The sequence below is a fragment of the Ananas comosus genome, linkage group 5 (assembly GCF_001540865.1).
Source record: "Ananas comosus cultivar F153 linkage group 5, ASM154086v1, whole genome shotgun sequence".
In the NCBI taxonomy this organism is placed as follows: Eukaryota; Viridiplantae; Streptophyta; class Magnoliopsida; order Poales; family Bromeliaceae; genus Ananas; species Ananas comosus.
In genome coordinates, this window is record NC_033625.1 from 12389966 (window position 1) to 12404096 (window position 14131).

General features: G+C 36.1%; 1 protein-coding gene across 9 annotated transcripts in view; it reads right to left on the bottom strand.

The window, feature by feature from the left end:
• The window catches only part of LOC109710842 (vegetative cell wall protein gp1-like), a 14205-nt gene extending 2200 nt beyond the window's left edge, over positions 1-12005 (bottom strand). Inside the window, exons 1-5 of one of the 9 annotated variants that reach the window (XR_002216456.1) lie at positions 11248-12005; positions 11024-11082; positions 10600-10692; positions 2848-2959; positions 1744-1775 (exon numbers count right to left, since the gene is read on the bottom strand). Coding sequence is in view for 1 of the 9 variants with exons in the window: in XM_020233623.1 (XP_020089212.1) it covers positions 11029-11082; positions 11248-11919 (726 nt within the window). In the remaining 8 variants the exon portion in view is untranslated. Of the gene's footprint in view, positions 1-1684; positions 1776-1818; positions 1915-2684; positions 2960-5230; positions 5898-6841; positions 7132-10328; positions 10693-11023; positions 11083-11247 lie in introns of those variants that run through there. The other 8 variants (XR_002216455.1, XR_002216459.1, XR_002216458.1 and 5 more) reach the window with 8 other exon arrangements.

The window sequence follows — 14131 nt, forward strand, 5'->3', positions numbered from 1 at the left end:
TATATATATATATATATATATATATATATATATATATATATATAGAGTTTGACTGGACTACTATCGGTAGTAAACTGCTCGGTTTACTACCGATTTGTCTTTGATGATAGAGCTTCCAAATCGACGATTGGCACCGTTGAACATGATCTAGACCATTTAAATTATCTAAAAATCAAATTTCATGATTTTTTGGCATCACTAACTAAACGATCAAAGGGTCACAAAATCTATAATTTTAATTGCCGATATGGTGCGTTTGCTCGTTTAACGGTATAGAAGAGTTCAAATCAACTAAATTTTTATTAAAAAATTTTTTAAACTATTTAAAATAAGATCTAGACTCTAGATCTCAAATATAAAAATTATATCATCACTTTCTAAAGAATATTCATTTCCAGCCATTCATTTTTCTGTTCACTTGATGAACAAGAAAACAATATCGAAAATGTGTGAAATTTGATTTTCAGATAGTTTAAATAGTTTAGATCATATTTAACGGTGCCGATCATCGATTTGGAAGCTCTATCATCGAAAATAAATCGGTAGTAAACCGAGCCATTTACTACCGATAGTATTATAGCAAAACTCTATATATAGAGAGAGAGAGAGAGAGAGAGAGAGAGAGAGAGAACGAACTAGCCTAGTTCTATAAATATTATATAGAATTAATATTTTGTCCTCTCAAAATGGGTTACACACTTTCATACATCTTTACCTCTATATAACTAACACCACTATGCCATGATTGAAACAACAGTAAGAAGAACAGATCAAAACACAAAAACTATGTCAAAGGCATTACCACATTAACAACCACTGCATTGATAAACATGAAAATCGTAGTGCGCAAAACAAAGATATTTACCTCTCAGATTTTTTTAAAAAACTAGGGATCAGAAATATTTGGAAATTTGGTTAATAATACAGCGGAAAAGAAATACATCATTACACATCCTATGAAAGTCCCATTTTCATGAGCATAATAATAATATAAGAACAAGGAAAAGCACAAACAGCGGATATCTAAGATGCGAACATGATAGAAAGTTCTCTTTCAACAATTCCATGCTAATTCAAAATGGCAACCACGCGGCGTTAATACTATACAAAGAGTGAAAAGATAAGATGAGCTCCGGAGATGCAGACAAAGTTTCACCTAATGAAAGGATATAGCCAAAACTGAGATGAGATGAGCAAGCTGATTATGGCAGTAGTAAGCAGTTGCAAACATACGAAGATAGTTTCAGATCTGACAAAAGAGTATGTAAAGTAGATAGCGATTACTGAGACAATACAATAATTACAACAAAACAAAAGCAGATAATAACAGTAGTCAAACACAAATTCATCATAAACTCAAAGAAACAAACTGAAGGGTTTTCCTGTTGTGAACTGTCTATATAATCTCGTGACATTTTGAAGCAGCTATCAAATCAACACAAAGCAAGTGCTCAAGGTTTCTGGCTTCTAATTGTAAAGTGAAACAGATTAGTTATTAAGAAGGCCGTCAGGAGTCCACATAATGTTATATGTTGTCGCACAAAAAGCCAAAGCTGCAAAAGAATATCCCATGCCAATAGAAACTCCATATTAGTCCCTGTAATACAGGACAAACAACTGTCCTGAAAACTTTAGAACATCCTTAGAACTAGAATTTCCTCTGGCGATAATTAATAAACAATAAACCCCCATAACCGAAACCAACAATACTCTTCAGTCAATTCACCTAGCATGAACAACTCTCAAGTTTTGTCACATGAACCATCATCATCTGCCTGAGACCATACAACAATCGGTCAAAAAATTCATTTTGACCACCTCTGTTATCCATAAACAACTGAAATGCAATCAACAAACAATGCCTCCAATGTTGAATGAACTACCTTCTTTATCACCAGTTTCTAAGGCTGCTAACTAACATACGAACAGCAATGCCAGCAAACACATTAAACCAAATGCCCAGAACCTGCCCTCGCAGGACTCATTTTCTTTATATATACCTCTTTCTACTGTCTCAACTAGCAGCATGTTCCCTGTACATAGAAATAATTCACTATTCCAAGCTCAGAAAGATTGGAAACAAACCTGTTACATGAGAACAGGTCTGCTACCTTCTTGTTAATATTTTCTTCCAAAGGATTATTTAAGCTTTGCAGTAGATTGTTTCAACATTTGCATGATTAATGATGTGGTGTACTTTTATAGCCAAAAAGAGGCAGAAAATAAAAAGTTCATTGCAATTTATTTTTTGCAAATTTGAATGCATTTACAAATAAAATTAGGCTTAGGTGGGCACCGTGGTGGCTAAAAGAACCTATTTTTTACATTAAAAGACCCAAAAATTCTAAAGCACTTTCAATTTTCCATCTTCTAATTCTATAAAATTGCAGTGGTAATCACCACTAGAGATGCATCTCCTGTGATAGTTTCTACTATAAGTTTATAGCATAAAAAGAGGGAAGAAGATTGGAAGCGCTTTAGGATTTCCTGGCTTTTCAAAGTATAAAATAGGTGCTTTTAGCCACCACATTAAAGGCTTATTGGATATTGCAATTTAGCAGTAGAATCATGTAGAATCAATCAAATAATAGAAAGTTGAAGTTCAATACCCTGATAAAAGAATGTAACTTTATGTGTACTATGGTAAAAAAATATTAAAGATTTAGAAAGTGGCTTAGAAAATGTTACAATAATGACAATGACAAATCTCTAGCATAATGAAACTACTGAACAGGCAATAGGTAGAAAGACTAGGCCAACAAAAAGGATGAACAGTTCCAACATAATTTTATGCCCATAATTTCATGCCCATCTATGCAGCAGGATAAGGATTGCAATGTTTCTCACCTCGTCCCTCAATTACATTGGGCCAGAACGTCCCACTTTACCATGTACTTGACTACTTTCAGTCCGCTCCCCCAAATTCTTTTCTTGTTTGGCTTCTTGTAGTCCTCCAATTCTTGCATTCATTTCAATTCTTTCCATTAGTTTCACAGGTTAATAACTGGTATATTTAACAATGTTCTCATCTTAGAACTCATATCTGTTCAATTTACCTGCTTAGCCTAAAAATTTTTGGCATTGATTAGTTAGTAAACAAAGATTACTTGTCCCAAAGCCCTTATTACATTGTTACCTCCACTATTCTACCCTCTCTACCTGTTACCTTTTTACATTCCAACTTCATATTTTGTACAAAAATAAGATAAGCTGGTGTCTTTTGAATCCTTGTTATCAGATCCCAGAAAAACAAATAGTTTGTGTCACATATTATAACTCCATTCAAAGGAATTGTCATGTCAAGAGAGAATTTGATCAAAAAAGTATGGCCATCTTTTATGCACAAAACAATTCATATCAGAATAGAATAGGTTAATATGTCTTATTACAAGCCATGCCGTATTGTCATCCCTAGATAAATGGTGTGTTAAACTTGAAGACTGGAGTCCTTATGCCAGTCATAAATGGCCTTTGTAAGCGCTAATTGCAATCTGGTTCTGATCTGAATAATACTAAATCAAAGTAAACATTCTTTAAAACAACAAGGTATTACTTCTACATTTCAGAACCATCTCATATCTTCCTGCAGGAAAAAGCTGGACTAAGTTCTATTCCTGATTAGAGAGCCTGAAACAGAGCAGTTTGGCAGCAAGGATGGAGTAAGTGTATCATGGAATTCTCTAAAATCTTCACCAGAATGCATTTTTGTTGAATCACTTATAATACAGAAAAGAAACATTAAAGAGTGACATATACTCACTTTCACCCTACATGAATAAGTTATAATGAAAAGGTTTGGTCTGTCAATAGAGAAGATTGTTCAGTAACTATGCCTTCAAAACTTCAGTGAAAACAAAAATTTCAGCTAAACACAAGGATCTTAATAAAAACATGCGCTAAAAATTTGTTGACAACACGACTCGCATGAAAAACATCCCAACCAACCAAAACATCCTTTCTGAACATAAACATATTTAAAGAGCCTAAAATAGAGCAGTTTGACAACAAGGATGGAGTAAGCATATAATGGAATTCTCAGATGACATATAAATTAGGAAAAAATATGAAATAGTCAAACCATTGCTTTCTAAAATTCTTCACCAGAACGCAGTTTTGGTGAATCAGCCATAATACAGAAAAGAAACATTAAAGAGTGACATATACTCACTTTCACCCCTACATGAATAAGTTATAACGAAAAGGTTTTGTCTGTCAATAGAGTAGGTTGCTGAGTAACTATGCCTTCATAACTTTTGAGTGAAAACAAAAATTTCAGCTAAACACAAGGATCTTAATAAAAACGTGTGCTAAAAATTTGTTGATTACACGACTTGCAAGAAAACATCCCAACCGACCAACCAAGACATCCTTCTGAACATAAACATATCTTGAGACACAGTCACCCTTTTCATATGCCTTGCATGAAACCATTTTATGTTGCAGTAAAATAACAAACATTATAATATTGTCTATATACAACTAGTCATCCATTCTTTTCAAATTAAAGAGTCAGGCTGCAAGCAACTTGCTATGGTACGGAAAAATTGGTAGAGGTTGACCAATACTAATCTTTTGGCAAAAGCAGAAAGCTCTGAGTGGAAAAGTAAAAATTACACTATCAGATTGGTTTGTTGTTTTCTTCACCTTCAAACTAATTTTGCTGTTAAGCATCATTAATCCTTTATTGGAGTTTATTATTTATTTTGTGATTCAAAACTTTAATTTGGGGCATGGTCCTCATTAGTAGCCCAATACCTAATGGTATCTACTTGGGATTGCTAAGTGCTCCAAATCCTTACACTATATAATTTGACACTATCTTCAAAACACATGGTACCCTTTCCTCCCACTCATTCCACGTGGCGAGCCCTCCAAATCCCTTTTTTCCTTCTCTTTCTCTCTCTCTTCATTGTTCTAGCTGGCCCGCCCCCCCCGCCCCCCCATTTCCAAGTGGGGCCCCCTCTCCATTTCCCTCTCTCTCTAATCCCTCACCCCTTCCTACTGCTGGCCCCCTCTCTCTCCGCCTCTCCCGATCCTCTCTCTCTTCCTTCTCTCCTAGGCCCTTCTGAGCCACCTCCTTCTCTCTACCCTACCTACCCCTCTTTTTTTCCCCTCAATAGTAATAAAAAAAGAACAAAAAAGAAAAAAAAGTGGGACAAAATCATCAAATCCTGGAAAATCCGGGATCATAATCTGTGCTTGGCGACTTTTTTTGAAGATACCCTTTGGATTCATGAAGAGCCAACCATTGGAGGCTCTATAAATAGAGCAATCAAGAAAGGGAGAGTAGGATCTACGGATAGTACAAAGGAGACTTCGGCTACATCAAGCAAATGCCACAGATTGTAGTGTGAACAAAACAAAAAAAATTGCACTGTGACTCTGTGAGGAAGAAGTAAAAGAGAGAGAGAGAGAGAAAGAGAGAGAGAGGGGGGGAGGAAGTAGAAGAAGAAAGTAGAAGGAGAGGAAGGTATAAGAGAAAGAAAGTAAACAAAATAAAAACAAAAAAATTAAATTAAAACAAGTGATTGTGCTCTTCCCTTTTCTGTTCGCTGTTGCCGACACGTCCCCCACCACTGTCACCAAAGTCACTACCGATGCCGCCCGAAGCTGCCCAAGCCGGTGCCGTCTGCTGCCTCGCCTGAGTTGTTGCCAACGCGATTCGAAGCCGCCCAAGCCGACCGCGCCCGCGCCCGCCACCGTCGTCGCTGAAGCCACCGCCACCGCCACCACCGCCGCCATCACCGCCGCCACCACTGCGCCCACCACCCGAGCCTCCTAAGCAAGACGTCATCGCTATCACGCCGCTATCGTCACCACCCGAGCCGTCGACACCACCGCCGTGTCCCCCATTGTTTTCGCCCAAAGCCAAAGATTGAAGTGCACAACAACACTTGCTTCGAGAGCAAGAAAGAACAAAAGAAAAAGGGTGGAGTGCTTGTTATTTGCTTACATCAAAATGTACCCTATAACATCTTTTTTTTTTAATTATCACATTTTATGTTAAACAAAAAAATGATGAGATTTATTTGCAGCTTAAAAAAATCTACTTTTATTTTTTTCTGCAACTTTTAAATTAGTTTACGTATACATTATGCATTTTTCTATTTATTTTTTTAGAAAAAAAAAGAAACTGCTAAGTCCTCATAATATTTTATATTATATTAATGGCTCAAATAAAAAAAAATCTTTTCTTTGAAAATTTTCGTGGTACTGTACAACTACACTTATTATAGCTTTCACAATTAATATATATAGATATACATATACATATATATATGTGTGTGTATATATATGTATATATGTATGTGTTAAATAAATGTGTATACATTAATTGACACTTTCATCACATAAAGGAAATGACCTCTTAGTGAGCCACGTCACTATTTGAGACATGAGCCAATAGTAGCGAGCCATGTCACTATTTGATTATAATTTTTTTAAATTTTTAAATTTTAAGAATTATATAAGTTGATCGACTAAAATACTATCGATTTGCCGTGAAGCGCGGGCCCTACACTAGTACTATTTTAAAGTTTAGTCCTAAATGGAATACAAAAGAGAAGTGATTGCTCCTTATGTATTTCATTATCTATTAGCCACTTCTTAGGATACTTAGAGAATAGTGCACTCTACTATTCACACGTGCGCACGACACGGGCACGAGCCAGGCAAGGCCATGTGCTGTCCTAGCTAACCAATTTGGGCTCACAAACATTTAATCTTTATTTTTAATTTTCTTCTTAATACTTTGTTCTATTTTTGCTTACCTGCTAACTACCTTATTTATGGTCCCAACTAGCCGTTGCAGACTCTTTGAGCTATGAACCAGCATTGCTCCTTTTTAGAATAGCCTTTAGTGGCCACTTAACTATCGAATTGTCGACACAAACCATTAATCCCAAAAACTCGAGCTGCTAGAAATATACAACCAATTCACTTAAAGTTTACAGATACATCGCCCACTGGTCTCGATTGTGATTCCGTCTAACCAGTCTCACGCCACTTCGAACATCACTCGGCCCAACCAGGCCTCCTGCCATTTTGAACATGACTCAGCTCAGCTTAACTTTCCGCCACAGGGCAGAATGCTGGCCCCTTTAAACCGACAATCTCCCCCTTCCCCGGCACCTGCACAAATTCACAGCATGTGGGAATGGAACCTGTGACCTCTGTATCTGATACGACTAGTCGAATTATTGGCGCTAACCATTAATCTCAAAAACTCGAGCTATTAGAAATATGTAACCAATTCACTTAAAGCATATAGACACAGCACCCACAGGTTTCGATTGTGACTCAGCACAATTAGCCTCACGCCACTTCGAATATGACTCGGCCCAACCAGGGCTCCTGCCATTGCGAATATGACTCGCCCAACCTGACCTCCCGCCACAAAGTAGGATGCTGGCCCCTTTAAGCCAACATTAATATCCTGCTGGTTTATCTTTCCTCTCAACTTATATATAGAGAGCTAAGAGAGAGATATCAGATATGGCGGTTTATGGCGGTTAAAGTACATTCCACACTAAAGTTTAAATCTTCTTCTCTTACTATTTTTCCTATTTATTGAAGCTCTGAAAGCTTTAGTCGGTTTACCTTGTGTTACCCTAGAGAAGCGCCAACAAAGTAGCTAGTGACTTATCCACTAGGCTCGTTTTATTGCTAGAAATGAATGGCAGAGCCTTGCACATAAGGGGGTAACCTTGCTTCTAGGACGGTGCATTACACACCTCGACCCATTAGCCACATCTAAACTCATACTTTATATTATGTACTCACTGCTTAATTGAATTTTTCACTACTTAGTACAAGACTGTTCAGCGTTCACTATTTAGTAGAAAACAGTTACTGCTTAATAAAAATCGTTCACTGTCTTATAGAAATTGTTCATTGGTTCGTCTGTATTTTAAATCGGAGCATGTTTTTGTAATTTCAAAAATATATTCTAGTAAAAGAATGGAAACCCAACATCCTACACACTTTAATGTGTTTGCAGGCATCCAAACTATGAGCAAGTGAATGGGAAGGTTAGGATGAGGACACGAGGTTGACCTCCATAGTTATTCATTTGACAGACCTTTGCTCTAAATCTTATGGAAAAACATCTTTTATCACTCTCTTGTGTCTCCAAAGAAGGATATACTCCAGCTACATCATCACCATTCCTAATAATTAGTACATTAATGTTCAAGTTTGAAGAGACAGGCTGATGAGACTGAGCTTTAATTGAGATTCAGCTTGACTGCTCTCCATAAATCCTACAAGTCGCTTTTATCAGAAAGTGGGATACAAATTGCATTTATTAGAAGGCCAGACAGTAACATTTAGAGGGGACTCAGACAAACGAATAAAAAGGAAATTAAAATGAATAGCAAAAATATTTATTTTCTAAAGATGGATCATTAAATTGGTCACAAAAAGGCACAAGGAACAATAAGAGAACATAAATTATCTTCAGACATAGCAGAGTAATTACTTAGCCAAAAGGTTAAGATCTCGGAAGAGTACATTGGCTAAAACAATAAATATAGCTAAACAAGAAAACTCAATAGAAAGATGAACAAAAAACTATTAGTAACCTAAATTGCATTAGAAACATTCCAATCAAACAAGTTATTCATGCACTTTCTCAATTTTTCCCTTCTTTTTAAGGCATAGCAGCCTTTCCACGCAATTAAGATTGCACAGCAAAATCATTCGAGAGTTCAAAAATGCAACTCACATCCTAATATCGTTTTTATACAACCAGTCGTATAATCTTTTTAATTAGACAGTTCTTCTTGTTTTTGAGAGAGAGAGATATAGAGAAATAGCATGCTACCCACTTCGTTCATTTTTATCAAATGAACTCAGCTAGAAATATTAAGCAACTAGACTTCGAACCTAGGATCTCGGGTATCAAGTATCAAGCCCTTAGTCAACTGCGCTAGGTACAGTTCTGATGTCCACATCTTTGTAAGTAACTTAGCTAGTAGCTACCCCATGGTATGAAAGATTGAAACAGGATAGGTGGCATGAATCTTATAGAAAAAGATTTCTTGAGGGGCAAAAGTAAAAATTATAGTATCAGACTCTAATGGTATTTCCTTTACCTTCAAAGCTATTTTACTGTTTTGTGTCATCGATCATTCACTTTTGTAGCAAGTTTAAGAGGTCAAACAAATAATCAAGTGAAATGCATGGGCTTATCGATAGAAATTTGACTGCATCATCATTATCCTCAATGCGCCCATTCAAATTTTTTGAATAGGCAAAATTTCGTAAAATCTAGTGTTCATAATTTCCCATTGGACAATTAACATAGCATGTTTGATTTAAAATAATCTGAAAGAGAACACTGGAAATAAGAGCTGTAGACATGTTGGTTCTAACCATTTGATAGAAATATATCTTTATACTGCATCAATGATGCAGCAAAGAAACCTTATTTTATTTTCGAATACAATTTTCTTTTATTTTGTAGATTTGTGTTTTATTCGGACTTAATTCATTTAGTTTTAGTTGATTTGGCTAACCCAAACCTTTTTCTCCAATAAACAAAAAAAACTATCCCAAAAAAAGACCTTTGGAATTCCCAAAATTGCTTCGTCTTCTATGCATGACTCTTGGGTGACCGTGTTGGGTTGAAAACGAAAAGACAATAATTTATTATAGGATGAACGGTGGATCCTTCACAATCGTGTGAACGGTGCACTTTTTGTATCTCTCATCTCCGGATATCCTATTATCCTTTTTCAATCTAGCATTCTACCATTACCAATCATATTTATCAAACAACCAAATCTAAAAGCTTCAAGTCCGATAAAGCCGAATTTACCTTTTAGAACTATTATATTATTTTCAGTTAGTTGTTATTATCTCATATATTGAAGGCTTATCATCATCTTTGTATTACTTCAATTCGATTTTAATTTTTGTCTTGCTGAAATTTTTGCTTCCTTGCTTTAATTATAGTATAGTTCGTCGGAATCAATAGATTGAACCTAGTTTATTTCAAGAAATACCTTTAAACAAAAACAAACTTGAACATTCAATTTTAGCAAACCTCTCGGTTTGCATCAATCAACAATGACGAAGTTAATGGTAAAACATACATTACCCCAAAATATAATGAAGGCATCAGATTAATAGTTAGCTTCTCTTCCAACTGTATCAAAGTAAAACCATAAGTTTGAACTGAAACCATTCTTTTAAGACAACCAGATGCAGAGCCTAGAAAAGAATGGAGGTCTAAAAATTCCACCATTATAAATCCCAGAATCATCTAACATAAACACATGTTGTACTAGCAACAAAATCATGTAACATCTGGCACAACAAGCAAATAAATTCATGACCGCATTTCAGATGTTCGCATCCATTTTAAATTACCAAAATCCAAGCCATATATTATGAACACTAACTATTTTCCATCACCTAAGTAAAAATTCTAGCTACTCTAGTGTCTGTGTGGTTCTCTCGAACACAAAAATAAGAATAGAAGTTAAAACGGGCGATAAAATTAGAAGCTAAATTGAACACCCTTTAAAACTTAGAGTAGTGCAATTACATTTACATTTATTCAGCTACTAATTTACAAAGGCGGATCAAACTGACCATTTTTCCGAGCCCTACTACAGTAGTCAGCAACTCAAAAGTAGATACTTTTCACCACGAAAAACCATCTAGTGAGATCACACCAGCTAACTCCTGTGAAATCAAAGCAAAAGGCAAGAAATTAAAAACACGGATAACATTTTCCCTCATTAATTTGAAATGGCTCAAAAAGGTTCGTACTTGAACTTTAAAAAATTAAATTTTTAAAAAATGTTGTCAAATCCGATTAGAATTTACATGTGTTTTAATTCAAAAAACGTGTCGAACATTAAATTCTGATCAGGTAGTGGAATCAAGTTTCTAAAGTTCAGGTATTCGTTTCAAATTGCAGCACAACAGGACCATATATATATATATATATATATATATATATATATATATATATATATATATATATATAAAAGAAAGATTATGCAAATTATACCTCGATCATCCGTATAATTCCTTCGTTATCTCTGTCAAAGAGCTACCGGGGACGAGCAACTGCAACAACAAAATTACAAAGTTGAAACATAATTTGCATAATCTTTCTTTTATATATATATATATATNATAATAACTGACACAAATTAGAGGTAATTGTTATAAAATTGGGATCTAGAAATGTGAAATAGTAGGAGATGATCGGGGGAGGTGGGAAGGACGAACGTCGAGAACCCGCTGGACGTTGCGGGGCCGCTTCTTGGGCCGGCGCGGGGGCTTCGAGCCCCGCAGCTGCAAGAAGTCGATCTCGATCTCCTCCTTCGACAGCGACGCCGAGAACGGCCGCCGCGTCGTCTCCGCTCCGCCCCCCTCCCCCTTCGCGTCCGCCGTCGGAGCCGGAGCGGCGGCGGGGGCGGGGGCGGGGGCGGGGGCCGTGCACGCCGCCCTCCTCATCCGCAGATTCCACGGCCGCGCCGCCCCAGCCGCCGCCGCCGCTGCGGCTGAGGACGAGTCCTCCTCCGCCGCCGCCGGCGACGGAGACGGCGACTGTTTAAGGCTCCGGCGCTTGGCGTCCGGCGAGGGGGAGGAGGACGAGGGCGAGGGCGAGGGCGAGAGGTCCCGCTTCGGCACCGGCGGCAGCGGGGTCGGGGGATCGGCAGCGGCGGCGGAGGAGGAGGAGCGATCGATCTTGGCGCAGCGGAGGATGCGGTGGGCGCCCCAGCTGGAGGTGGGGAAGCGGAAGTTGTGGAGGCGCGATTTGGAGCGGGGGCGCAGCGGGGAAGGAGGAGGAGGAGGAGGAGGGGTCGGGTGATTCCCCAGTGATCCACCTCCTCCTCCTCCGGCGCCGGCGCCGCCCCCCGAGGCTGTGCGCGCGGTGTCCTCCGCCGCCGCGGCCATGAGCTCCGACGCGGTGACCGTATCCACCTCTTCCTCGTCTTCTTCGTTTTGCTTTTATATATATATATATATATATAAACTAATAATAATAAATAAATAACGTTGTTGTGTGTGTATATATATATCGTGGGGTCTCTGATGTTGCTTCGCTCTCTCTCTCCCTCCCTCTCTCTCGCTCTCGCGGGTTTTCGAGAGAGAGAGAGAGAGAGAGAGAGAGAATTTATTAAGGGGTGGGGGTGAAAAGGGCGACCGGTGGGATTCAATTACGACCGCACGATTAGTGGGGCCCGCGGTGAAATGGGGAGGACGTCGATCGTACGGCTCTGATTCCCTCCATATATATATATTTTTTAAATGTCAGGGGAAGGTGCGCGATTTTACATGTCACTACTACAAAATTGGATAAATTGCATCCAACGCCCTAACTTTTTAGTTCGTTTGATTTAAAAGCTCAAACTTTCAAAAAGTTTGTATTTACTAGTGTCTGTGCAAAACTGCTTTTAACCCTACTATTTATTGAGTTAAATTTCTTTTTTATCTGTATAAAAAAATCAGATCTATAAATTAAAAGTATAAAATTAATGAAAATTTTAAAAATTTAGTTAATGAATAAATAGGTAACTAATTACAAACAGCAAAAATGTAAACAACGTAAACTAGGGACTTTAATTGAAACGATATTGAAATCAAAATTTAAGAACCAAAATGAAAACGATTCAAAGATCAGGGAGTAGTTGTGCAGAAGAGTTGAAGTGTGAGACAGAGGATGATGACGGACGGTGGGGATTGGGCAGCCGCCTTTGTTGAGAGGATTTGGACGGATACGAAAAATGTGGGCGTTTTCTTTTTAATTTTTTTTATATTTTTAGGCTATGTTCCGTTCTAAGGATAAAGGAAGAATAAGAAATTTATTCCTCTTATTCTTCCAAACGGTATCAAATAACGCCAAGAACTATTATTCTTCTCTTAACGGGTTATTTCGGAATAACCCGTTAAGAGGGAAGAATAGTAGTTCCACCTATTTGGTGGAACAAGCTATTCTCTACCTTATTCCTCTACTAATTAAATTATAAATAATTATAAATTATAATTAATTAATGCATTTAAATTTTTTAATAATTGACTAATTAATTATTTAAGTTATTAAATTAATAAATATTTAAATAATAATTTATTTATAATTTATTATTATTTATCTAATTAAATAGTTAGCCATATATTCAATTATTTACTAATATTTATATTATTTAAATAATTAGTATTTTAATTTATATAATTAATATATTAACTAAAAAAATAAATGATTAAATAATTAATTCTATTAACATGTTGACTTATTTTTTATAGTTATTTACTAATTAATGTCATCTTTGTCATCTCATATCGTAATTTTAATTAATTTATAATGTAATTTTGATTAATTTATTTATTAACTTATTAAAATATTATTTACTAATACTTAGGTGTTTAATATTTAGATAAATTAATTTTATTTTCAATCATAATTACTCTTATCCCTACTATTCCAACCCAATCAACCAAACGTAATTTTTTTTATTTCTCTAAATATCTTGATTCTCGTCCAAACACAAAATTGAACTAATTTCTACCTATCACAAAAATTACACCTATCCCAAGAATAAACAAAAATTGGTTGTTCTTGAACCAAACGGTACCTTAAGTTTTCAACGGTGAACATGTACGAAAACGCCTAAACTATATTAAAATATTAAACAGGGCCCTCAAGTTTAATTTAAAAATTTTAATTTATTTAAAAATTCTTGCTAACTCTTATTGCTCAATTAGCTATAATCATTTAATTAATTCAGTGTTACTCATTATAAAATAGTTTAAATTATCAAATTTATAAAATTATTATTCAATTTGATAAAATTTTTAATTTATTTGTCGAAATACTCTAATTCTAAAAAGGAATAATTTCAAACATATCCTCTAAAGCTTTGAAAATTTTAAGATATCTCTTTAAAATCTGAAATATCTCGTACACCTCTCTAAATGTACCAATTTACGTAAAATTCTCTAAATAAACAGTAAGCTTTTCGGATTTTTTTTTTTAAAAAAAGAAAAAGTTAAACACTAGCTAAGTTAATCAAATAACTATTTTATTATCCTAGTTAGTTAAGTAAAATTTTGTTAAATTTAATGGCTTTCTTAGCTAACGGTTTCAAAATATTTTATTTTTTATTGCTAA